The sequence below is a fragment of the Sus scrofa genome, chromosome 1 (genome assembly GCF_054392235.1).
Source record: "Sus scrofa isolate SSC_HxYL_T2T_F1_AM1 chromosome 1, Sscrofa_HxYL_maternal_Yorkshire_Landrace_v2.0, whole genome shotgun sequence".
NCBI lineage: Eukaryota > Metazoa > Chordata > Mammalia > Artiodactyla > Suidae > Sus > Sus scrofa.
In genome coordinates this window covers 9742148-9769219 of record NC_139383.1, presented here as the reverse complement: position 1 = coordinate 9769219, position 27072 = coordinate 9742148, and the positions used below count along the sequence as shown (strand labels likewise).

The window sequence follows — 27072 nt, the reverse complement described above, 5'->3', positions numbered from 1 at the left end:
GGGGGAGGCAGGTCATGTGATCTGAGGGAGGGACTGGCATGGAAGCAGCACTGCTGCCTTTACCGCCCGTAGCTCCAACGCCGTCGCCACCAACATCGCCACCACCTCTGCCTCCTTCACCCCCAGCATCAAAACTAATATTACCTGCACTGCCACCAACTTTACCTCCATTGCTGCTAATATCACCACCACCACCCCTCATCCAGGTGCCTAAAATCCCACTGTTACAGCTTCATTCTTTTGGCCTAATTTACTCTCTTTATCCATTCTCTTTGAATTACCTTAGCATGAAATAGGCTCAGACACACTCTTCTCAATAACTGAATGTCTCCAGGAGGAAGAGCCAGATGGGGAGGGAGGCTTCTCAAAATAGGAGGAGGGTTGGAAGGTGAGTGAGTATGTGTGTGTGTGTGTGTGTGTGTGTGTGTGTGTGTGTGTGTATGCACACAGCATGTCTTATCAGTTAAATAAGTTTGAAAAAAGTCAGAGCTCCTACTGTTTACATTTTGATCTTAGCAGAGCAAGTCATAAGAGACTGATTGATCCTGATGATAAGTGGTCTCAAACTTGATCAAGCAAGAGAATCACCCAGAGACTGTTGGGTCTCCGAGTCAGTAGGTTCCCAGAGATGCCACAGCTGCTGTGGTTCTGGAGCCACACTTGAGAGTGAGTCTCACAGGTTCCCAGAGATGCCACAGCTGCTGTGGTTCTGGAGCCACACTTGAGAGTGAGTCTAGTAGGTTAAAACGCTCCCACACTCAGATGGCATGCACACACACACCACAAACACACACACAAAAACACCTGCAGAATGCATCCGTCTTTTCTATTTAGAAATTCCTGTCCTATGTAGAGCTTGAAGGATGTGAATAAAAGTAAAATACAATGGCGAGCTAAAGGCATATTAGGATCCTTCAAGCACCTGAGGAAAGCGGTTTTACAGTACGACTGGCCCAGAGTTGTGGGTTTAGGGGGACGTACAGAGAAAACGTGAGGGTTTGTGACCAAAGACACATAACTACCGTGGGTGGAGGGCGGGCCCAGCAGTTCAACAACAGCTGGAATAAGGTGGCCAAAGGCGGCTGAGCTGACCCCAGAGCCGCACGGAGAGACCCAGGGACAGAGGAATTCTGGCTCCAGGAAAGGGGGGCGGGAAGGACAAGGAGCTCCAGTGGCAGCAGCGTTACAGTAGTTATGGAGCCAGCACCTGCCTCCATGTGCAACGACTGCCCCCAGGAAGGAGGCCGGCAAGGACCTGAGTCAGAAGCCCGCTGCCCACCAGCACCTGTCAAGCCTCCTGAGAGTCCAATAGCCTCGCCCTTGGAATGCTGATAATCATATGCGCTTGGCGGGACTGTTGTGTGGATGAAATGAGTCTGTGCGCCCGGGTGCTCTGTCTGGTTAAAATGCTGTTACCACCAAAAGACAGCCACACAGATGATGTGTGCAACTCCATGGAAGAGCAGGCTGCTCGAAGTGAGGGTTATCTAACGTGTTCTTCTGTCTCAGAACTGAGATTCATTTTCAAAAAAGGAATGAGGAGTTCCCATTGTAGCTCAGCAGGTTAAGAACCCAACGTAGTGTCCGTGAGGATGTGGGTTCGATCCCTGGCCTCGCTCAGTGGGTTAAGGATCCGGCGTTCCACAATCTGAGGTGCAGGTCACAGAGGTGGCTTGGATCCTGCATTGCTGGGGCTGTGGTGTAGGCTGGCAGCTGTAGCTCCCATTCGGCCCCTAGCCTGGGAACCTCCATACGCCGTGGGTGCGGCCCTAAAAAAGAAAAAGGAATGAAGATATAAGTTTGGGAAGAGGTGTTGGGAGGACTGTAAGGGAGCCCGAGGTCGAGTGAGGCACCAGCCGCCACCCCAGGCCTTGTCATCCGCCTCCTGCCTCGCGGTGTCTGGAATGTCGCCTTTCGGGCATGTCATTAGTCTGAAGGACTTTCCATTTTCCAGGGTCTCTGCCAAAAATGCAAAGACCCCTGGGAGCGGCTGTCTTCATGCCCTTAAACCCTGTGAGGCAGCCCCCGGGCCTGCTCCCTTCTGGCGCCCATGAAGCTCTGGGATGTCTGGGCAAGCGTCGCCCGTGGACCACAAGTGTGCTTTAAACTGTTATTTCAAGTCTCCAGACATCCAGGGACGAACAAGAAGCCGGAAGATACCGGTGTCAGATTGACCAGGCGTGGAAACCTGCACATTCAGGTGGAAAAGCAGCCATCGGAAGCCAATCCTAAGGATTCTAGACACAAAACATGGGCTTGTTCCTGGGAAGAGAGTCGAAGATCTCAAAAATTTTTAAAACAGACCCTTCCCTGCCCCACGTCACACCCCAGACGTTAGCTGAGGTGGCGAGGTGGGGGCTCCTGGGGAGCGTTTGAAAACCTCAGTGCCCAGGTGCGGCCCAGACTAATTAAATCAGGATATCTGGGCCAAGGCCCGGGCATCAGCATTTTCCAAACGTCCCAGTGATTCTACCCAAGAATTCCACCCAGCAGCCACATTTGAGAGCCAGCGGCCTGGTCTGATTTAAGGCGAGAAAAGCCTGGGTTGACATCCTCCGCCCCCTGCTGGCCTCGTGGCTTCGGATACGTCACCTGGAGTCTGAGAGCCTCAGTGTCCCCACCTGTGAGGTGGGGTCACTCTGCCTCCACAGGCGCACGAGCGATGCCGGGAGTGTGCGTGCGAAAGAGCCGAGGTGCAGGTGGTGCCTGACAAAGGGAGATGCTCTGATCTGCAATTTCGGAGACTGAGGCGGGAGCCTGGGGTGCACCTGTGTCCACCTGGAAACTGACGAATGTCGCAGGTTCCCCTGAGCTCTAACAGTGGCGCCTGCAGTCAGAAGGGCTGTGTCAGGTGGTCCCCAATCACCGCAAAAGGAGACTCCTAAATGAGTTTTGTCTTTGCCCCAGTAATTCCAGAAACATCTGAGTAATAAAATCAGAGCCTGCCAGCTACCAGACTCCCCTCCCCCCAGCCCTGCCCTGCCTCACGGCACCATCCTCATTCTGCAGGCTTGCCTTTCAACCTCTTGCCTTCTTTGTCACCAGCTCTTTCATGTCGCCATGTCCCAGCTGAACGGGCAGGGCCTGGCAGTGACCAGTCGAGGTCATGTCTCCTGGCTGTGAGGCTCTTGGGCCCCAAGGAAGATTTGAGGACCATCTGGAACTGGGGTCCGGAGCTTGGCCCTGTTGACCTTTGAGGTGCCTAGTTTACTTCCGGGGGCTGTCCTGTGCTTCCTGGGCTGCTCAGCAGTAGCTCTGGCCTCCATCCACTAGGTGCCAGCAGCAAACCCCCAAGTCACCACAATCAGACGTTGCCAAATGTCCCCCACACCCACACCGCTCCCAGAGAACCACCGAGCTGGAGGCCCATCCTTCCCAGCCCAGATGCAGAAAGGAAGAATGTTCCTTTGTGTGTCCACGTGCTTTTGTTTTTTGTTTCTGGAATTTAGTCACAGGCGAGAGGAGAGCTGCTCTAAAAGGGCAGAAGTGTTTCGGGAGAAAGGGGGCGGGCGTGGGAGGCTCCTCAAAAAGAGAAACCCAAGCCCTGAAGCCCCTGGCCCGGCAGCCAGGCAAGACCTTACCTGCCCAGCTGACAGAGGGCGAGGGCAGTGCCAGCCTTGGGGACAGGTGTCCATGACGTGACTGCTCCTCAGAGGTCCCCAGAAAGAGCCCTGGCTGGCCCCGGGCCTCCCAGATGCGTGTGCAGCTGCCACCTTCGTGGTGAGCTGCTCTGCGGGTCGTTGAGCGGGACAGCAGGTCACAGAGGTCCTGGGAGGGCACGGTTCCTATTTGGAGAAAGATGATACATCCATGTGCACACACGCAGGGCACGCTGGGTTAACACGGCTACTGACAGCAGCTGGGACTTCAGGTTTTCTTTCACTTATCAGTTTTCTCAGTTTTGTACCTTGAGCACTGTAGTTACTGGCCAGGGTGGGGGAAAAGCCACTCGAAAAAGTGGAGACAAGGCAAAGACTTGGGAAGGGGCTCGTAAAACCAAATCGCAAGAAACACCGCCAGGGTCACAGCGGCAGTGAGAGAGGGCCCTGCTCGCGATGGGGTGAGGGCGCCCCCAGGGCTGTCCCGGGAGGGGGCTGGAGAGGGAGCCTGCAAATAAGGGACCGGGGCGCGCGGGGTTGGACCGGGTCCGGGTGCGGCTGGGAGTCTGGTCCTGAAGACGCAGACAGTGCAGGTCGTTGATGACCGCGTCCAGCCCAGCAGTCCGGGCCTGGGGCAGGGGTTGGGGAGCGCGCGGGACCACGTGGCCACGGCCACGGCTCTAGGATGCGGGGCTCAGAGATGTGCCGCGTGGGCGCGAGCCCCGGTGGCTCGGGGTCTAGGGAGTGGAGGCGGCAGGAAGAAAGAGAGCGGCGCTCGGGGATCGAGCAAGCGAGGCTCGGGGACCGGGCTGGGCGCCCGCCTGAGGCTAAAACGAACCTGCGCCTCAGTCACCGTGTCCCTAGATGACGGTCGCGGCTCTGCCGCCCCACCCTGAGTAGGCCAGACCTGGCCACCGGGAGGGCCGAGCCCCGCACCCTGGCCTCTCGACGGCGCCGGGCTGCCCCTGCAGCTTGTCCCGGAGACCGGCCCGGCACAGACCGCGATGCGCCGTGGTCACCGAGCTCCGTCGCCCTCTGCTGGAAGAAGCGTGAAGTGCAGCCTCAGGGCGGCCCCGCCGTCCCATCCAGCCGGAAATAACGCCGAGGGATTGAGGACACAAATGTGGGAAGACTGGAAAGGGGCGCCTGGTGGGAGTGGAGACTGATCGTAGAGGGAGGGGGCCTTCGGGGAGCATCAGGGGAGAGCGGGAGAGGCTGACTTCTGCGTCCTACAGGGTCCCCGAGGTGGGCACATTTGCCCAGCATCTGCTGCGTGCAGGTTGCCGGGGGTCGGCACGTGGAGAGGGACAGCCAGGCAAACAGTGGGATGGGGACCGGTTGCACGTGGCTTCGGGAGAAAGGACAATTAAAGAGCGGGCTTTGCGTCGGCTCGGAGATGTGGTGCAAACGAGAGAGTCGTATCCATTTCCTGCGGCGGCGGCTGGGAACAAAGGAATTATTCTCCCAGAGATTTACTCTGGCGGCTGGCAGTCCAGAATCCAGGTGTCAGGAGGGTCGTGCTCCCCCTGAAGGCTGGGCGCGCGGCGGGGGGGGGGGGGGCGCGGAATCTGTCCTGAGCTTTTTTCTTAGGCTCTAGTGTCCTTTCTCTTGGGCTCTGGGGCTCCCTGAAGTCCTTGCCAACCCTGGACTTGTACACAAGTCACTTTTAATCTCTGCAGCCCTGTGAGGCCACACGGCCATCTCTTCTCATATGTCGGTGTCTCTTCTCTTCGTAAAAGGACACCGGTCCTATTTGATTATATCTACAAAGTCCCTATTTCCAAATAAAGTCACCTTCCCAGGTACTGGGGTTAGGGGTGGGACGTATCTTTTAGAGTGTACACGATTCAACCCCTGTCACGCCTGTGGGGTGAGCAGGAAGGGCCAGAGGGGAGCTTGGGCTTCAGAGGCAGAGACAAGTGGCGAGCTCCTGATGCTCTAATCTAATCTGAGTGGTTCCTGGCAGGCAGGAGCCTGGCTGGAGACAGGCTTCAGGAGGTGGGGCTGGGATTCTGGGGAGGAAGTCAGGGCGCTTCTACTTTCCCGCCTGGAGACTGGACTTGAGGGCTGCTTGCGTGTTTAGATCAGCCAGTGCACAGTAGGCAGTGGTTTTTTAGTCTCAACATTTTAGAAAAAGCTCCATTTTTTTCTAGTTAGAGAGTAAGTCATGGTCCCTGAAGAAAAAAAAAGAAAATCAGTCCGGAAGAGTATAAAGATTTTAAAAATCACTGGAACCTCAGCACCCAGCCTGTATATAGATGTATATATCTAACAGCCGTGGTGACGCTGTTCACGGTGAGAATAATGCCACAGAGCCAACCTTTCTGCTGTGACTTTTTGCCAGCACTTTATAAATTTAGTTTTGTTGATTCTTTTTTTTTTTTTTTTTTTTTTTTGTCTCTTTGCCTTTTCTAGGGCCGCTCTTGCAGCATATGGAGATTCCCAGGCTCGGGGTCAAATTAGAGCTGTAGCTGCTGACCTACGCCAGAGCCACAGCAACGCAGGATCTGAGCTGTGTCTGTGACCTACACCACAGCTCACAGCAACGCTGGATCCTTAACCCACTGAGCAAGGCCAGGGATCAAACCCGCAACCTCATTGTTCCTAGTCAGATTCATTAACCACTGCGCCACGATGGGAACTCCTAGTTTTGTAGATTCTTTTTAGGAAGGCTATTCTTCCTTCAAAATTTGACCCACAATTAGGATCGATTAGAATCCATGCTGCCTCTGCAAGTGGCAGGTGCTTTGCTCGTGTGGCCAGGAGGATGAGGAAAGTTCCCGAGGTCAGCCCAGGGGGGCTTGGGGAGAAGCAGGAGACCCAACCAAGGTCAATAACGGTCACCCCCAGAAGAACCAGCCTGTGGGAAGGATGGGAGTCACACTTGGAGTGCAAAGGCCCAGAGGAGAAGGAATATTCCCTGCTAGCTAAGAATATTCCCCAAGTTTAAAAAAATATCTGTTAAGATTTAGGTGAAGGGAAGTTCCTGTTGTGGTACACAGTAACAAACCCAATAACATCCATGAGGATGCGGGTTCGATCCCTGGCCCAGTCAGTGGGTTAAGGATCTGGCATTGCCATGAGCTGTGGTGTAGGTTGCAGACATGGCTCGGATCCTTCATTGCTGTGGCTGTGGCGTAGGCCAATGGCTGCAGCTCTGATTTGACCCCAAGCCTGGGAACCTCCATGTGCCATGGGTGCAGCCCTGGAAAAAAAAAATTTTTTTTAAAGCAAAAAGCAAAAAAAAAAAAAAAAAAAAAAAAGATTTAGGCAAGGTATTTCTGGCAGTCACTACTCAAATTTACAATGTTTACAAACTGCTTTCCCTTGAAAAGTTCTCAGTTGTGAGAAGCCAGGATTACAGCAGCCCAGGGTCTTTCACAGAAACAGAAATTTTAAAACGTGTCAGTGCATGAAATCTTTTGTGTTGAATTTATCACAGAACTCCAGGTCAGGACTTCAGATGACTCCAGAAATAAGAAAGGGACAATGAGAAGATTTCAGGGTTATTTATTTTATTTACAACTTTACACCCAGTCAGCCTCTGAAAAAGACTTGAGGCTGCTTCCACCACGTGTACAAGTTTGCTAAAATGGGAAAGTTGGAGAGTCATGCAGAAGGAGAAGGAAGGGAAGAAGATGATAAAATTATGACTCAAGGTTAAACTTAGTGCTGAGCATCCTGGTAACTAAAGCAAAGATGGAAACATGAAGCCTTACAGAAGTTTCTTTATCCGAGTAGAGAAGATAAAGTTGTAGTCCGTGTGTTAGCTCTCCAAGGGACATCAAAATATCTCCTGTACTGTGTTCATTTGGTGACCATGACAAGGGTCTCTGAGGAAAGGTGGCGAGCGGGTCCAACTTTGCTGCTGAGGATAGAGGGCCAGATACGGTGCATGGCTGCATGGGGGCCTGGCTTGGTGGGGGGACCTGGTGTGTAAGATGGCACCCACCTGGCGTTGGCCTCCTCCCCAGATCCGTCCTCTTGAGACAGGCCTGCCCCCCAGGTTTCAGACTCTTAGGATAGAGGAGCAGCAAAGACAGCTGGAGAGGCCCCGAGTGTGCTCTGTGGTTGTCCACACATGCCAGGACAAGCAAGGCCCTGGCAGGGCAAGCTGGGGCCTGGGCTGAGGGAAGAGCAAAGGCCAGACCTGGTCAGGCCACAATCGCCCTGCAGTCCATCCTCCACAGTCAAAAGAGCCTCTGTCCCCCACCCCTGCACCCCCAGTCAACTGGCAGTGCTTCAAGGAGGGGCTCTCTAGCCACCATCATGTCCCCCACACCCACCAGGCACTTAATGGTTGTGCTTCAGATGAATGAGTGAATGACAGGAAACGCCGGTTTTATGCCACAAGCTCAGGGAGTTGCCTTCGAGGCTCAGCGGAGACGAATCCAACTAGCAAGCTCAGTATCTCACGTCTTGATTCTGCTTGTACCTGACTGAGAAAAACACCTGTCACCTGGGCTTCCAGGACTCCCTGGACCTCCCATTGCTTAGAGGTAAAATCCCACTTCTCGCCTGTCAGCCAAGGCCTTTTATAAACAGACTCACGTCCCTCTCGGCCTCGCCACACCGCCTCCTAGCGGCCTTCCCTGTCCTCTGCACCCGCCCTCCCTCTGCCTTTCCAGGTCAAGCAGACATTTACTGAGGACCTTGTCTCCCTCCTGGGAAGCAGCTCAGGGACTGAGATGGGCCACCACTCGTTTCCTAGTGACTCCCTGGATGGGGGTCCCTGGCGCTCCTGGTGTCGGTGTGCTGACCCCCTTGTGGGAGGGAGGGGGCGGGAGTGGAGCTGCTCATTCCTCACCAGCTTCCTGGGCAGAATAAGGATGCTGCCTGAGGGGGTGAACTGGAAGTGATGGGGGGACACAGACTAGGGCCTTGGAGGGTGATCGCCCAGGTAACAGGTGTTTTTCTCAGTCAGGTACAAGCAGAATCAAGACGTGAGATACTGAGCTTTCACAGGAGCCTGAGAAGGTGGTTTGACAAAGATGCTTTTCTGTGACACCTTATATGTCCTGAATGCCGCCATCAGAGGTGGACCTCGAATAGGGCCGTGGTTCTCAGAGTCTGGTCCCAGAACCAGCCCCATCAGCATCTGCGAGAACTTGTTAGAAAGGCAGATTCTTGGGCCCCACCCGAGACCTCTGAATTGGAAGCCATGGGCGAGGCCAGGACCTGTGCTTTTTCAAGTGATTCTCATTTGGGCTCATTGAGGTTTGAGAACCCGGTCTGGGCAGAGTAAAGCCCTCCTTTTCCCGCTGGCGTGAACCCACAAGCCTCATTCCTCCCAACCTGGGGCGTCTGGGCTTCCCTCTGTCCCCCCGTAGATGCCCAGTGGTCTGAGCACTCAGGGGGTGCTCGGGTGGAGGGGGGACCGTCCCCCGCAGCGTCTAGCTCGCCAGCAGGTGTGGCCTCTGAAGCCCAGGACCTAGGGGCTCCCGCGTGCTGGGTGGCAGGTGAAAGGTGCGCAGGACGTGGAGGCCCAGGCGTTAGGAGGAGCCGCAGGACGGTGAGTAGGAGGGAGCCGTCTGGGTGTCATCCAGCGCTGACATCAGTCAGAGGGCCCACAGGCTGAGGGCCCAGGAGCTGGCTGCGGGTTAAGTGTTTCACTTAACCCTCCTGACGCTGGATGTGGAAGTTCTTGTACCCCCTTTAAGAGATGAAGACAGCAGCTGGCGTGGGTTGTTTGCCCAAAGTCATCCCAGCTGTAAGTGGAGGGGCTGGGTCTGGTCTGGGGGAGGCTGGGGCCGGGCAGGGGAGGGGCCCTGGGCCAGGCGGGGGAGGAGCAGGAAATGAAGGGACTCAGATCTCCCCTCCTCCCAACGGCAGCCCCTGGAAGCCCCTTCTGGGAGGATGACCTGGTTACCTGGGTGTTGTGTGATTGTGAAGAAGTTTTTAAAGCTTTATAAAGGAGTTTCAGCTGCAGAAATTGACTGAGAACAAGGACGAGATTTGGGAACCAACTACCCAGCCAGGAAGGACGCTCCCAGCGCTGGGCTGAGCTCCCCGCCACGCCAGGGACCCAGAACACCAGCTCCGAAAAGCAGACCACCCCTTGAGAACAAATCAGATCATTTGCAGAGAGAAGAGAGATGCGGCTGGCAGACAGGAGGCACCACGCAGAGGGAGCTGACAGAACTGAACAGGACACAGGCGTCACAGAATCACTTGTGCACAGGTCCGTGTTCTGAGAGAGAAAACGGAAAGGCCCAGGGCTGGTTTGCCTGCTGAGCTGCTCCTGAGGCCCGTCAGAGAGCTCGGCCTGCCCCAGGGCACGTCCATGTCAGGGCACCCAGCAACCACGAGGAGGAAACCCGAGAGCTGGGAACGCCCCTCGGAGACCTTCTGCCAGCCTAGAGGCCAGGGGACCTCCCCCAGGTTGGAGTAAATGGTCCTCCGCTTAGGTCAGCAGCTTCTCAGGCACCTGCTTCTCCAGGTACTGGTGGAGGATGCTCTGGAAGGATCTGGAGAAAGTGTAGGTGAGTCAGAAGACAGAGGCCAAGAGGGGGGAGGTGTGGCAACCACAGAGTCAAACAAAGAGGGATGTGGAGAGGAGGGGGGCGCTTGGGGGGGGGGGCGTCCCTGCCCCAGCAGCTGCTGCTGAACTGCACTTGCCTGTACCTCTCCTGCAGCGACCAGGTGATTTTAGGAGTTTTCTGGGGCGGGTCAAACACCTGCGAGCCCTCGGAGCACCTGGCCTCCTGGGACCTCTCTGCTCAGGGATGCTGCGGTCTTGGAGAAGGCGCTGCCTCCTGGCCTGCGTTGTCACTGACATGTGTGGCCCCTGACCGGCATGGGTGGTGTGGCTTGCGGGCGGCCCAGCAACTGCTTTGAGCAGGTGATTTCGATGTTTGGAGCCACAGAGAATCAAGTCACTGCACCTGGTCAGGACAGTTCAGGGCCCGTCAGCCTGTCAGCCTGTCGCGTCCTTGAGAGAGCTGGTTTTAATTTCGGTTCTTAAAGCCCAGGCACGGAGTGTCGGCCTCGCACACTGACACCGGAAGGGATGATATTAACCTGCCAGCCCGAACTTTTCTAATAACTCCCACGCCTCCCGGCACACGCAGCCCAGAAAAACCAGCTGACCTGAGGGTTTGTCATGCTGGGTAATTAATGTGTGATGGCACTCGGCTCAAAGCGATTTAGTGACTGGGGAGAAAGTGAGATGGGCTGCCGACGCTTACATCAAAGGCACAAATTGGGTCGATTAGGTGGAATCATTGGACTTCTTTCTAGGGCGTACCGGGTTCACGCGAAGGGGGTGGTGGGTTGGTTTCTGCCTGATTTCTTCAGTGAACAGCGCTGCGTCTGGCGACCGAGCCCAAGGTGCTCCTGTGCCCTTCGTGCTCTCAGGACCCCCAGACAGAACTTCACCCTGGGGGCTCTGGCTAAAGTCGCCATCCCACAGAGGAGGGCGCCTTATTTCCAGATGGCATCACCCGCACAGCACATGGGAGGAGAGCGAGCTTTCTAAAGTGAAGTGAGGGAGTTCTTGCTGGTTTGCGTGAGATCAGCAGTGTCTCTGAAGCCGCGCCAGGATCCAGGTTTGATCCCTGCCTGGCACAGTGGGTTAAAGAATCCAGCTTAGGTCTCAACTGTGGTTCAGATCTGATCCCTGGCCTGGTGTACCAAGGGGCGGGCAAAAAAGAGAAAGAAAAAAAAAAAAAAAAAAAAAAAAGAAGTGAGAAGTGGCAGGGCTGCTTTTTTTTTAAGATCTTTTGTTTTCAGTAAGAGTCCTCTCCCAGGGATGGTCCCTTCCTCCTCCTCTTCCTCCATCCTGTCCTCCCTCTCCTTCCCTTTCCTCCCTTCCTTCCCCTTTGCTTCCTTCTTTCTCTCCATCGCTTCCCCTTTCTTCTTTTCCTTTCTCCCTCTTTTCCTCCCTCCCTCCCTGTATTCACTAAGGGATTAATCCTGAATCTGAGGAAACTGCATGAGGATGAATGCCCGCTTCCCTGTCGGGGTGTAAGGGGGTGTAAGGTGTTTCCCTAAGGACCCACCTGACCCTGAGTTTTTAATCCAGCCCTTCCCTCCCTGCTCCTTCAGTAATTTTTTTTTTTTTTTTTTTTTTTAAGGGCTGCACTCTCTGTGACATATGGAGGTTTCCAGGCTAGCGGTCCAGTCAGAGCTACAGCTGCCGGCCTACACCGCAGCCACAGCAATGCCAGATCCAAGCCTCGTCTGCGACCTACACCGCAGCTCACGGCAACACCAGATCCTTAACCCACTGAGCGGGGCCAGGGATCAAACCTGCCACCTCGTGGTTCCTAGTCGGATTTATTTCTGCTGTGCCACAATGGGAACTCCACCTTCAGTAGTATTTGGAATATTGAGAAGTTTAAGCAAAGGTACTCTGAAGAATTTGAATTCCACCCCACGCTCACTATTAGTAGACATACCGGAGGCAGGAAATTTGGACAGCTCCCGTGGGAACATGACAAAGTGAGAGATGCCTGCAAAGGCACGGGGCAAACTGGGATGGATGCCAATCGACTTGAGTCAGGGCTGCATCTTCAGGCCGAAGTGCCATCCACCTCCAACTCTGGATGTGCCTGATAAGGTCCAGGGATCCCAGCTCCAAGCAGTCTCAGCTGCCATTGCGCAGCCTCATCACTCACCATGTGGAAGGAAATTCTGCCTTTAAACAGGGAGTTGGAAGCCTGGATAAAGTGCTGTTTACCCAGCCATTTTACTACCATCATTTGTCATTAAAAAAAAAAAAAAAAATCTATGAAGAGAATCCTGGCTGACCCAAGAGCAAGTTCAGAGCAAAGGGTTTCCTCATTTGTATTTTTTTTTTTTTTTTGACAAGGTCTTGTTTTAACTTTGCATGAGTTTTACCACTAGAATTTCTTAGTCCTGTAACCTCTATCCCAACTGAAGGATCTCTGAGTAGCTGTGGCCACTGCAGACCGAAGGGAAGTAGAAGGATATGGGCACAGGTGGTGACGGTGACAGCTGGCCACTGGCAACCACCAGTGATGTGGGGTCTACACTTTGGGCTTCACTCAGAGCAGGAAGCAGAGGGAATCGGCCCTTACAAAAAAAAAGTTGAAGATGACCAGTAGCAAGAAAATAAAAATACATGCACTCCCATCACCCAGGTTGGCAAACCAAAGGGGCTCTGCAGAGTTTGGCACACCTCTGCAGAGAATGTCAAAACCAAGCTTTCTTTTTGACTCAGCTCTGTCAACTTGTTCTTTTCAGACAGCAGCCCCCGCACTGGTGTTCCAAGCAGCCCTTGGTATGTGCTCAGGTGTTTCCTGTGGGGCCACAGACCTGGACTCCTGCTCTTAGCTCCGGGCATTGGAAGAGCGTGAAGATGAATTTTGGGCTTGTTTTCAGGTAAGCAGGTAGAAGCTGTTCTATAAATGTGCCAAGCTTCCTGTCTGCCCTTATTTAGATTACGGGAGTCCATTAAGAATGGCTTTTACCCTTCAGTAACTGTTAAGGACATGTATATGCAACTTTTTTTTCAACTGTTTTCTTTTTCAGTAGGTGATCTTCCCTCACCAAAGGCAGAAGGCCTCACCTAGTTTATGCAAAAAATATAAATTAAGGTCCAGAATCACTCCCCTAATACTTGGGCAGAAGAGTTGAACTCTTTTTTGCTTCTTGGTAACTGCTATTATAATTTTCTCCAAAACTGAGTTATCTGCCATCAGACAAAATCTGCTAACAGCCTCACTGACTGTTACAGATTAATGTCGCTGCTTGCAAGAGATGCTTCCTTCCCTCTTCTCTACTCACAAAAGCACAGCCTTTGATAATTAATCCCGATAACACCAATGCAGAGACCCAGATACCTGACATAATACTCAGTGACTCAGCAGGAAGGGAAAACATCTCACTCGAGCTTAAATACTGTAAAAATGTGTATTTTACAAACTTTCATGAGAAATGTAACTATTTGGAGAAATTTTATATTTTACCTGACTTTCATTTGTACTTGTTTTAAAGAAGATACAAGGTGTTCCCACTGTGGCGCAGTAGAAATGCATCTGACCAGTAACCATGAGGACGCAGGTTGGATCCCTGGCCCCGCTCAGTGGGTTAAGGATCTGGCATTGCTGTGAGCTGTGGTGTAGTTCGAAGACACGGCTCAGATCCTGCGCTCGGTGGGTTAAGGATCTGGCATTGCTGTGACTGGTGTAGGCCAGCGGCTACAGCTCCAATTGGATGCCTAGCCTGGGAACCTCTATATGCCGAGGGTGCAGCCCTTAAAAAAAAAGATACAAGAAAATGAGGTGAAAACATACAACATTCTCCATGAACCAAACCTAGGAGAGATTAAAATTTGCTAAAAGTTGCCCCAAGTGAAATTGCTAAATTCAGTGGATTTTAATTACTTTTGTCCCCATGGGCTTCTTCCACCCCCCCTTAATTTCCCCCTAGGTTGCAATGATTAATTTGCAAGCTGGGTCCCACACTAGCCATGAGACTAAGAAGAATGTATGACAGGCGAGGCAGTCAGGAGCCACGTTTTGACCGAGCAGCTAAGGCAGGTTTTTTCCCAGTGTCCGCCTGTGTCAGTGCCATGGAATGGGGGTCATCTGTGGTCGCGCCTCAGCTCTGCAGGGCCTGGGTGCTGGCTCGCTCCCTCTGCTATCATCAGAATCCGTGTTTCCAACAACAAAAAAGACAAAAGACAAAAAAAAAAAAAAAAAAAAAAAGAAGGAGTTCCCGTCGTGGCGCAGTGGTTAACGAATCCGACTAGGAACCATGAGGTTGCGGGTTCAGTCCCTGCCCTTGCTCAGTGGGTTAACGATCCGGCGTTGCCGTGAGCTGTGGTGTAGGTTGCAGACGCGGCTTGGAACCCGCTTTGCTGTGGCTCTGGCGTAGGCCGGTGGCTACAGCTCCGATTCAACCCCTAGCCTGGGAATCTCCATATGCCGCGGGAGCGGCCCAAGAAATAGCAACAACAACAACAACAACAAAAAAGACAAAAGACAAAAGACAAAAAAAAAAAAAAAAAAAAGAATCCGTGTGACAGGCTGCTAGGCATCTTGTAAGGCAGGACCCATGCCCTATTTTTCACTCCCAGTTTGCTCAGAAACCCTATCTCCTTGACTCTGAAAAGAACAGCAGCCCACGGACACATTTCTACAGGGCAGCAGTAAGTTACCAGATGAAGGAGTCCTGAGGCCTCAGAGGTCGCCCCTCCCTGCCCACCACCTTCTCTACACGGCTTCCTCTAATGGCCCTTTCGGCGCCGAGATTCTAAACGTACAGCTTAACGCTCGACTGGTGTAAGTGGCATTCTTGTGGGAGCCGCCTTAATGTTGGCTTATACATGAAATGGAAATGGCTTGTGTTATCCATCCTTTAAAAAATTTCTAGTGCTCAGGCTCCATGAAATGGATTGCTTATGGGGCGATAATGTCTGTTCTATTCCTTTTTAAGTCTGTGAAAAATGTCATCCTGGTTAATAGGGTGATTAAAACTCTTTATGCTCCAGGAGATAAATGTGATTATGTTTGTCATACTCTACCCAAGATAAAGACAGCAAAGAAGGCAAACTTGAAATTCCGTAACACGTCCTCTCTTCCATATCCAGGAACACTCGGAACTCAGTACACAGATGGTACTTCACATAAAGAATAACATTATCTGTTAAACATTTTTCCTTTCCATTAACCAATTTAACAATATGCCTCTAGGATGGAAAGAATAGACAAATGACTCCATCTTCTGATATCTGAGTTCTGGCTGTAGGAAAAAACCACTTTAGTCCTATTTCTTGTTTTTCTTTTAACTTTCATCTTTATTACTTCACTTTTGCTTTTAAAATGCGACTAGAGCCTGTGCTTGGTACCTATTCTAGGGAATCTGCCCTCATCAGTTTCCTCAGCAGCAGATTCAGCCCATTCTTACGGCAGTTTCCTGCCATCCCTCAAGGGTTTGGTAAACATGAAGCCTGTCACACAAACATGCATTCAAACTTCATTCCTTCAGGCCTCCCATGTGCCAGGCCCCGCGGGACCAGAGTGCACCCACCGTGCCCCAGACTCAGGCTCATAATAGGGACAAAAACCTGTTCCGTTTTCTCCCGCTTTCCTTCTTTCATTTCATTCCAAGGCTAGAGAGATTTTGTTAGCAGAGGTTTAGTTAAAAATGAAAGATGGGTGAGCTGTTTTTGCTACTTGCATCCCCTGATGTTTTCATGATCCTTTCAAGTCTTGGATTTTAAACAGGTTTAAATAGGAATCCCAGACGCTGATTGCACCTGTTTAATTAATTAACAATACAGCAATTTTAACAGGGTAACATGGTCCAGAGAAAAATGTTACATTATGCACTTGACATTTCATTTAAAATTCTTCCTTAAAAAGAAGGTTTTAAAGGTTTCCTTATAACAGACGCATTTCAAATTAATTTATTAATAAACCTGATTGCTAATTAGAGCCTATGCAATTATGAAGAATTTACACAATGATATTCAACCAAGGGTTATTTTTCTGGACATACTGATATATTAAAGTACTTTTCTTAAAAACATCTAATCTCCAGCAAAAACAAAAATAACAAAAACAACCCCACTGCATGTAGGCATTATTCTATGTTCTCTGAGAGAGATGTTGTAGGACAGAAAAGGGCTGGCTGTGTTTATTAGACCAGTAGCTGTTTCTGTCAGGGAGGTGGAACTAATTAATATCGAGACTCAAAACTCAGGTAACTTTTCTCATTAAAAATATTTGTTAAGAGAGGTGATATTTGGGCTATTTTTATATTGACAACTAATACAAATCTATAAACTGTCAGTCAATGTTTAAGGGCCCAGAACCAGCTTCTCAAAAAAGTACATTTTATACCCAGGATGTCACTTATTTTAACATGATTATCCTTTCAAGTTATCATAATCTGTTACTGGCTTCCTGTCGAAGAATTTACAGGGCCTTAAAGGGAGGTCATCGGGTAAATACCTAGCACTTACAAGTAAAAGACTGCGTCCAGGACAACAGAGCCACCACAAGCACTGTCTGGTGTACAGGAGTCACCTGTTCACCCGTCACCCTGGAGTCAGCCTACAGCCACCTACTGACAGGAAAGGCTATTGAAATGTCTCTTACCAGACACACTGAGGTACTACTGCTGTGAGGGCTATGTTTATAAAGATTTTCCATCATATCTTATTCTAAATGTTCTTTTCAGGTAAAAACCCTGGTTTTAACTGTTAGAGCCACAGAAGTATTTCCCTTGGGACTTCCTCCACATAGAGAAGTTAAACATATAATTATTTTTATTTTTTTCTTTTTTGGCCACCCCCTGCACATGGAATTCCTGGGCCAGGGATCAGATTCAGGCTGCAGGTGCGACCTAAGCTGAAGCTGCAGTTAACACTGGATCCTTAACCCATTGTGCCCGGCCAGGAATTGAACCTGCATCCCAGCACTCAAGACGCTGCCAATTCTGTTGTACCACAGTGGGAATTCCTACATGTAATTATTTTTAAATAGTCTAACTTTGCAAAAACTTTACCTTCCCTCCAACACACACACACACGAACATAACCAAATCAACTGTAAAGTACAACACAACAGAAATGACTGTTGGCCTCCTAAGAGGACACTGAATGTCATCCGTCCCATAAGTTCAGTCACCAATCTGCATGTGTTCCTGAGGAGAAATCAATCGAGTCCCTTTGCTATTGTGGCATCTCCGAAGCCAGCCTTTTCTGTAACAGTTATTCTGGACTTCATCCATCATGCTCATCTCACTTGGATTTCAATGCTTCTTCCCACTCAGCAGCCGATTCAGAGTTCTTGGGAATTGCTGGAAATATTGATTGCATTTTACTTCGAAAGTCTTTCATCTGAAAGATGAAAAAAAAAACCCAACAGTCATCAAATGTTAAAAGGTGGGGAGAAGAGCCAAAGTAATTAGAGATGGACACTGCTGGGGCCTGACCGCTACGTCATTGCCGTGAAACCAACAAAAGGCAGAGACTGTGAAAGACAGTAAGACACCTTTTTTCTTCGTCCGGATATAAAGCTACTGGGCCTTAAATAACATAAAACTCCACTGTGAATGTGAAAGGCGACATGCTCTGAATTGTCAGCCCTCCACGACATTTATGCCCCGCCGGGAGGATGGTATGTGTTGGGGGTTTTCGTATATAAAGACACGGCTGAAAATGGGCTTTTTATCTAAATGAACAGACTGAGGCCATTCAAAGTCAGAAGAATTGGAGGGCCAGAGGGAAGGAATGGAGAGAAGTAACGGGGTAGGGGGTAAATAAAGAAGGAATCAATGACTGTCGGATAAACTAGAATGTTTTTATTGTCAGATGGTGTTGAAAAATCCCTGTAGAGGTTTTCCCAGCAGAGGCTGATGTGGAAACCAAGAGCTGGAGCAGGAGGGTGGACGATCTTAGCCTGCAGGGCAGCGGGAGCACCAGCTGGACCTGAGGTGCACACAGCCCTGAGGCAGGGGGACAGCCATTTACAGGAGGTGGACAAGCTTCACATCAGAAAAAACTGGCTCCACATCTGATTGACTCTTTCTAACCTAGATGGTCCCGTTCTGAAGACAGAGCTTCAGAAGCCCTACAGCACAGCACCGCCTCTTCTCATCAGCTACCTCCCGGCCTTTGCTCCTGCAGGATGCGGACCTCCTGGAAGAGATTTAGGGAGCGTCCGGACTCACAGCAACAGGCAAGTCGCTTCTTGGCATGATCACTTGGAGAGTTGGCCATTGCATTTTTTTATGTTGATGCTAACTTATTTCCATTTGAAGCTGAATCCTTGCCTTATTTCCAGATTCGGGGGGTGCTTCCTGTTTGGGACTTGTAAATTCCTAGGCATTTACTCCAGTCATTGCAGCTCTGTTGCTAGCACAGACTGTGGGGGCAGATGGGCCTTTCTGTTCAATCCCAACTCCACTACCTGGGAAGTCTGCCTACTCTAAAGGGTAGTTGTCACAATAGGTAGAATGGAGATAATTACCTGCTTATAGAGTTGTGAGGATTAAGTGAGAGAATGTGCCTAAAGCACAGCACCTAACACATGGTAATGCTCCATATATATTAGCTGTTGTCATTATGGCACCATCAAAATATGTATTGTTTCAAGAATAAAGCTCATATGGGTATAAATATTATGGTGTGTTAGTCAGAAGCATTACAGTTAAACCAAAATAAAGCACTTTGGTTTAAATATTCTGATACTGGAAGACATATAAGGTTACCCCTTATGTGTAGTCTACAGAAGATCCATGCCAGCCATCTCAACATTTGCTTATTTTAGTCAAACTTCCTTCCTTTCTCTTTTTTTTTTTTATTTCTACGGTTCAGCAGAGTGACCCAGTCATACCATCTCACCATCTGGGTCCCAGACACCAATCTTGAAGACACACACACACACACACGTCCACGCAGCTCTCTAGTTTATACTGTGATGAAACCTTCATTAGAGGTTCTCAACGAGAGGCAATACAGAATCCCTGGGAAGGAACTAGAAATGCAGTTCTAAATAGCAGTTCTCAAATAGAGAATCCTGATAATTTGGTTGTCACAATCACAAGGGACTATTTGCACTGGGGGTGGGTGGGGGCGTGGATGCTAAGTGTCTAGGCTCACAAAAAGAATTACTTTGTTCAAAGTATACCAAGATTGTACTTGGTACCCCTTAAAGAATCCTTTAAAAAAAAAAGTTTATTGAATTATAGTTGATTTACAATGTTGCGATAATTTCTGCTGTACAACAAAGTGACTCAGTTATACATATAGACACATGCATTCTTTCCCCATATAGACTGCCACAGGATATTGGGTAGAGTTCCCTGTGCTATAGAGCAGGTCCCCACTGGCCAGTCATTCCATGGACCAGAGTGTGCACATGCCCATCCCCAACCCTCGGTCTATCCTCCCGTACATCTGTCCCCTTTGGTAACCGTAAGTTTTTGTTTTAAAAGTCTGTAAGTCTGTTTCTGTTCTCCAAAAAAATTCATTTTGTATTTTTTTTTAGATTCCACTTATAAGTGATACCATAAGATGTCTTTCTCTGACTTATTTTACTTAAAATGACAACCTCGAGGTCCATCCCCGTTGCTGCAAATGGCATTATTTCATTCTTTCTTATGGCTGAGTAATATTCCATTGTGTATATGTACCACATCTTCTTTATCCAGTCCTCTGGCAGGAGGGTGGGGTGTTTCGTTTTTGCTTTTTAGGGCCACACCTGTGGCACATGGAAGTTCCCAGGCTAGGGACTGAATTGGAGCTGCAGCTGCTGGCCTACACCACAGCAACGCCAGATCCTTAACCCACTGAGTGAAGCCAGGGATCAAACCCACATCATCCTGGGTATTAGTCAGGTTCTTAACCCAGTGAGCCACAATAGGAACTCCCCCAATCCTCTGTTGATGGACATTTAGGTTGCTTCCATGTCTTGGCTGTACTAAATGGTGCTGCAGTGAACACTGGGGTGCATGTATCTTTTCAAATTACGGTTTTCTTCAGATATGTGCCCAGGAGTGGGATTGCTGGATCATATGATAGTTCTATTTTTAGTTTTTAAGGTACCTCCATACTGAACTCCATAGCAGTGGTAAAATTTCCATTCTCACCAACAGGGTAGGAGGATTCTCTTTTCTCTGCACCCTCTCAAGCATTTATTGTTTGTAGACTTTATTTTGGCTGCATCCACAGCATATGGAAGTTCCTGGGCCAGGGATCAACTCCAAGCCACAGCTGTGACCTACACCACAGCTGCAGCCATGCCAAATCCTTCACCTACTGCACCACAGCAGGAACTCCATTTGTAGACTTTTTGATGATAGCCATTCTAACTTGTGTGAGGGGATACCTCATAATAGTTTTGACTTGCATTTCTCTAATAATTAGCAATGTTGAGCATTTTTTTCATGTATTTTTTGGCTACCTGTCTTCGGAGAAATGTCTATTAAGCTCTTCTGCCCATTTTTTTGATTGGGTTGTTTTTCTGATATTGAGCTGCATGAGTTGTTATATTTTGGAGATTAATCCCTTGTCAGTTGCTTCATTTGCAAATATTTTCTCCCATTCTGTGGGTTGTCTTTTTGTTTTATGGTTTACTTTGCAGAAACTTTTAAACTTAATTAGGTCCCATTTTTTTATGTCTGTTTTTATTGTCATTACTCTAGGAGGTGGATCTGAAGAGATTGCTGCAGTTTATGTCAGAGTGTTTGGCCTATGTTTTCCTTTAAGAGTTTTAGAGTATTTGGTCTTATATTTAGGTCCTTAATCTATTTTGATTTATTTTTGTAAATGATGTTAGAGATACTCTAATTTCATTCTTTTACATGTAGCTGACCAATTTTCCCAGTACCATTTATTGAAGAGGTTGCCTTTTCTCCATTGTGTATTACCGCCTTTGTCATAGATTAGTTAACCATAGGTGTGTGGGTTCATCTCTGGGCTATCATTTTCCACTTATCTATATTTCTGTTTTTGTGGCAGTACTATACTGTTTTGTTTACTGTAGCTCTGTAGAATAGCCTGAAGACAGGGAGCCTGATTCTTCCATTTCCGTTTTTCTTGCTCAAGATTGTGCTGGCTGTTTGGGGTCTTTTGTGTTTCTATACAGATTAAAAACGTTTTTGTTCTGGAGTTCCCATTGTGGCTCAGTGGTTAATGAACCCAACTAGTAACCATGAGGTTGCAGGTTCAATTCCTGGCCTTGCTCAGTGGGTTAGGGATCTGGCATTGTCGTGAGCTGTGGTGTAGGCTAGCAGCTATGACTCCAACTGGACCCCTAGCCTGGGAACTTCCATATGCCACAGGTACAGCCCAAAAAAAGACAAAACAAAAAAACAAACAATTTTTGTTCTAATTCTGTGAAAAATGTCATTGGTAATTTAATAGGGATTACATTGAATCTATAGATTGCCATGGGTTGTACAGTCATTTTTACGATACTGATTCTTCTAATCCAAGAACATGGTATATTTATCTTTCCATTTGTTTGTGTCATCTTCAGTTTCTTCCATCAGCATCTTATAGTTTTCACAGTACAGGTCTGCCTCCTTAGGTAGGTTTATTCTGGATATTTTATTCTTTTTGTTGTGATGGTGAATGGGATTGTTTCCTTAATTGCTCTTTTGATCTTTTGTTGTTAATGTATAAAAATGTGAGATGTTTCTGTATTAATTTTGTAGCCTGCAAGTTTACTGAATTCACTGATGAACTCTAGTAGTTTTCTGATCGCCTCTTTAGGATTTTCTACGAGTAGTGTCATTTCATCTGTACAGCAACAGTTTTACTTCTTTTCCAATTGTGGATTCCTTTCATTCCTTTTTCTTCTCTGACTGCCATGGCTAGGACTTCCAAAACTATACTGAATAAAAGTAGCAAGAGTGGACATCCTTGTCTTGTTCCTGATGTTAGTGGGAATTCTTTCAGCTTTTCACCATTGAGAATGATGTGTGCTTTGGGTTTGTCATATATGGACTTTATTATGTTAAGGTAGGTTCCCTCTATGCCCACTTTCCGGAGGGTTGTTTTATTTAATCATAAATGGGTGTTGGATTTTGTCAAAAGCTTTTTCTGCATCTATTGAGATGATTACATGGTTTTTATTCTTCAATTTGTTAGTGTATCACACTGATTGATTTGCAGATACAGAAAAATCCTTACATCCCTACGACAAATCCCACTTGATTATGGTGTATGATCTTTTTAATGTATATTGGATTCAGTTTGCTAGTATTAGTTCAGGCCTTTTGCATCTATACTCATCAGATATACTGGCCTATAATTTTCTTCTTTTGTGTATCTTTGGTTTTAGTATTGGTGATGGTAGTCTCATAGAATGAGTTTGGAAGTGTTTGTTCCTCTGAAATTTTTTGGAATAGTTTCAGAAAGGCAGGTGTTAATTCTTCTCTAAATGTTTGATAGAATTCACCTACGAAGCCATCTGGTCTGAGACTTTTAGTTTTTAAATCACATTTTCAATTTCAGTACTTGTGATTGCTTTGTTAATATTTTCTGTTTCCTCCTGGTTCAGTGCTGGAGTATTGCACCTTTCTAAGATTTGTCCATCTCTTCTCGGTTGTCCATTTTATTGGCATGTAGTCGCTTGTGGTAGTCTCCTATGATACTTTATATTTCTGTGTTGTCAGTTGTATCTTCTCCTTTTTCATTTCTAATTTTATTGATTTGAGAGCACTCTCCCTTTTTTTCTTGATGAGTCTGGCTAAAGGTTTATTGACTTTATCTTTTCAAAGAATCGACTTTTGGTTTCACTGAGCTTCTCTATTGTTTTCTTTGTTCTGATCTTTGATTTTTTCCTTCTAACTTTGGGTTTTGTTTGTTCACATCTTTCTCTAGTTGCTTCAGATGTACAGTTAGGTTGTTTGAGATTTTTCTTGTTTACTGAGGTAAGCTTGTATTGCTATAAACTTTCATCTTAGAAATGATTTTGTTGTGTCTCAGGTTTTGGGTCATGTTTTCATTTTCATTTGTCTCTAGGTACTTTTTAATTTCCTCCTTGATTCCTTCAGTGATCCATTAGTTGTTCAGTAGCATATTGTCTAGTCTCCATGTGTTTGTGTTTTTTTGTTTGTTTTGTAGTTTATTTCTAGTGTTATAGTGTTGTGGTCAGAAAAGATGCTTGATGTGATTTCAATTTTCTTAAATCTACTGAGGCTTGATTTATGGCACAGAATGTGATTTATCCTGGAGGATATTCTGTGTGTGCTTGAGAAGAATGTGTATTCTGATGCTTTTGGATGGAATGTTCTATACATATCAATTAAGTTCATCTTGTCTAACGTGCCAATTAAGGCCAGTGTTTCCTTATTGACTGTCAGTTTGGATGATCTGTCCATTGATGTAATAAGTGGGGTGTTAAAACAGTCCCCTACTATTATTGTGTTACTGTCAATTTCTCCTTTTATGTCAGGTAATATTTGCTTTATGTGCTTAAGTGGGTCTATGTTGGTTGCATATATATTTACAATTGTTAGATCATCTTCTTGGACTGATCCTTTGGCCATAATGTAATGTCCTTCTTTGTCTCTTGTAACCATCTTATTTTAAAGTCTATTTTGTCTTGAGTATTGCTACTCCAGCTTTCTTCCAATTGCCATTTGCATGGAATATCTTTTTCTATCCTCTCGTTTTCAGTCTGTGTGTGTCCCTAGAACTGAATCGGGTCTCTTGTAGACAGCATATATATGGGTCTTATTTTTGCATCCATTCAGCCAGTCTCTGTCTTTTGGTTGGAACTTTTACATTTAAGGTAATTATTGACATGTTATTGACACTGTGTTGTTTTGGATTTGTTTTTGTTGGCCTTTTTTCCTTTTGTTCTTTTCTCTTGTGGCTTGATGCCTACCTTGAGTGTTGTTTTTGGATTGGTTTTTCTTTGTATTACCCATTGTAGATTTTTGGTTTGCAGTTACTGTAAAGTTTTGATATAGGAGTCTATATATATGCAAGATTGTTTTAAATTTTTGGTCACTTAATTTCAAGTGTGTTTCTAATACCCTATATTTTATACCCTCCTCTTCACATGATTGCTGGTTTTGATATCATATTTGTGTGGGGATGATTTCCTACCTTTACTGTGTTTGCCTTTACCTCTGAGCCTTCTCATTTGCTTTTTATGTTTTTTGTTTTTTTTTTATAATTTTTTTTATTTTCCCACTGTACAGCAAGGGGGTCAGGTTATCCTTACATGTATACATTACAATTACATTTTTCCCCCACCCTTTCTTCTGTTGCAACATGAGTATCTAGACAAGGTTCTCAATGCTATTCAGCAGGATCTCCTTGTAAATCTAAGTTGTGTCTGATAAGCCCAAGCTCCCGATCCCTCCCACTCCCTCCCCCTCCCATCAGGCAGCCACAAGTCTCTTCTCCAAGTCCATGATTTTCTTTTCTGAGGAGATGTTCATTTGTGCTGGATATTAGATTCCAGTTATAAGTGATATCATATGGTATTTGTCTTTGTCTTTCTGGCTCATTTCACTCAGTATGAGATTCTCTAGTTCCATCCATGTTGCTGCAAATGGCATTATGTCATTCTTTTTTATGGCTGAGTAGTTTTCCATTGTGTATATATACCACATCTTCCGAATCCAATCCTCTGTCAATGGACATTTGGGTTGTTTCCATGTCCTGGCTATTGTGAATAGTGCTGCAATGAACATGCGGGTGCACGTGTCTCTTTTAAGTCGAGTTTTGTCCGGATAGATGCCCAAGAGTGGGATTGCAGGGTCATATGGAAGTTCTATGTATAGATTTCTAAGGTATCTCCAAACTGTTCTCCATAGTGTGAGCCTTCTCATTTGTAATTCTCTTGTTTGTAGTTATGGCCTTTTCTTTTTCACTTAGAGAAGTTCTTTTAACATTTGTTGTAAAGCTGGCTTGGGGGTGGTGAATTTTCTTAGCTTTTGCTTGTCTGTAAAGCTTTTGATTTCTCCATCAAATCTGAACAAGAGTCCTGCTGCTGGTAGGGTATTCTTGGTTGCAGTTTTTTTTTTTTTTTTTTTCTCTTTTCATCACTTTAGGTATATCATGCCACTCCCTTCTGGCCTGCAGTTTCTGCTGCAAAACCAGCTGATAACCTTATCAGATCCTTTGTAATTTGTTACTTTTCCCTAACTCTTTGTCTTTAGTCAGTTTGATTAATATATGTTGGGGTGTGTCTCCTTGGGTTTATTCTATATGGTACTCATTGTGCTTCTTGGACCTAAGTGAGTGACTACTTTGTTAGGGAATTTTTTGGCTATTATCTATCTCTTCTTATTTTCTCTGGCCCTTTCTCTCTTTCTTCTTCTGGCACCCCTTTAATGCAAATGTTGGTGCGTGTAATGTTGTCCCAGAGTTTGCTTAGACTGTCCTCATTTCTTATTTTTTCTTTATTCTGTTCTGCATCAGTGATTTTCACCAAACTGTCTTCCACCTTGCTTATTCGTTCTTCTGCCTCCTGTATTTTGCTATGATTCCTTCTAGTAAATTTTAAATTTTGTTTGTGTTGTTTACCACAGCTTGTTTGTTCTTTAAATCTATTTCTTTGTTAAACATTTCTTATAGCTTTTTGATCATTGCCTCTTTTTTTCCAGAGGATTGTTTCTTAAAACAATCTTGAATCATTCTTATTATCATTACTCTAAAGTCTTTTTTCATGTACATTGCTTATCTCCACTTTACTTAGCTATTTTTCTGGGGTTTTGTCCTGTTCCTTCATCTGCAAAGGATTTCTCTGCCTTTTCATTTTGGCCAGATTTCTGCATTTGTGGTGTCCTTTATACAGGGTGTAGGGTTGTAGTCTCTCTTGCTTCTGGTGTCTGCCTCCTGGTGGGTGAAATTGATACAGGGGCTTGTGACTGGTTTCCTGAAGGAAGGGACTAGTGTCTGCCCACTGGTGGGGGGAGTGGAGTCTTGTCCCTCTGGTGGGCAGGACTGTGTTGCTGGGTGTGATAAGAGTGCATATGTGCCTAGGAGGACTTTAGGAAGCCTGTCTGCTCATGGATGGGGCTGTTTTCCCATCTTGTTTGTCGTTGGGCCTGGGGTTTCTCAGGACTGGTGAGTGGGGCCAGATTTTTTGAAAATTACGGCCTCTGGGGAGGTTACACTGATGAATACCTGCTAGGGCCTCTGCCTCCAGTGTCCTGCCCCCAGAGTGACCACAGCTGACCCCTACTCTCCCAGGAGACTTTCCAAGACCTACAGGTAGGACTAGCCCAGATTTTTAATTTTCATTTTATGGGGCACACCTATAAAAGTTATTGGACTAGGGTTTGAATCATAGCTACATCTGAGGCCTACACCACAACCAAGGCAACACCAGATCTGAGTCACATCTGTGACTTACGCCACAGCCTATGGCAATACCGGATCCTTAATGCACTAAGTAAAGCCAGGGATCAAACCTGAATCCTCATGGAGACTACATCAGGTCTGTCTGTCTTTTTAGGGCCGCACCTATGACACATGTAAGTTCCCAGGCAAGGGGCTGAATGAGAGCCATGGCTGCCGGCTACAGCCACAGTAACATGGGATCCGAGCCATGTCTGTGATCTGTACCGCAGCTGATGGCAATGCCAGATCCTTAATACACTGAGTAGGGCCAGGGGTAGATCCCATGTCCTCATGGATGCTAGTCAGGTTCGTTACTGCTGAGCCACAACAGGAACTCCCTACATTGGGTTCTTAACTCATTGAGCCACTATGGGAATTCCTGACCCAGGGACCCTGGAGACCTTGCAAGATCCACAGGTAGGATGGCCCAGATTCTTATGGGCTTGCCCTGGGACCCAGTGCACATGAAAAACTCTGTATGTGCCCCCCCCCCAAGAGTAGAATCTCTGTTTCCTCCGGATCTATGAAGCCCTTGTACTCAAGCTCTGCTGGCCTTCAAAGCCAAATGCTCCAGGGGCTCCTCATCCCTATGCCAGATCCCCAGGCTGGGGAACATGACATGGAGTTTGGAACCCTCACTCCTGTGGGTGAGCCTCTGCAATACAGTTATTTTCCAGGCTGTGGGTT

At 47.4% G+C, this 27072-nt stretch overlaps 1 protein-coding gene and 1 long non-coding RNA gene across 4 annotated transcripts in view; one reads left to right on the top strand and one right to left on the bottom strand.

The window, feature by feature from the left end:
- Positions 1-9398: 9398 nt before the first annotated feature.
- The window catches only part of LOC110259915 (uncharacterized), a 28368-nt gene continuing 10694 nt past the window's right edge, over positions 9399-27072 (top strand). Inside the window, exons 1-3 of one of the 2 annotated variants that reach the window (XR_014844220.1) lie at positions 9399-10081; positions 12807-12944; positions 18112-18253. This is a non-coding gene — a long non-coding RNA (uncharacterized LOC110259915). Of the gene's footprint in view, positions 10082-12806; positions 12945-17412; positions 17693-18111; positions 18254-27072 lie in introns of those variants that run through there. The other variant, XR_014844221.1, reaches the window with a different exon arrangement.
- Positions 15815-27072, bottom strand: part of TMEM242 (transmembrane protein 242) — a 53914-nt gene continuing 42656 nt past the window's right edge. Inside the window, exon 6 of one of the 2 annotated variants that reach the window (XM_085015459.1) lies at positions 15815-17412. In XM_085015459.1, the coding sequence (XP_084871585.1) occupies positions 17314-17412 (99 nt within the window). In that variant the 3' untranslated portion in view covers positions 15815-17313. The remainder of the gene's footprint in view (positions 17413-27072) is intronic. The other variant, NM_001185165.1, reaches the window with a different exon arrangement.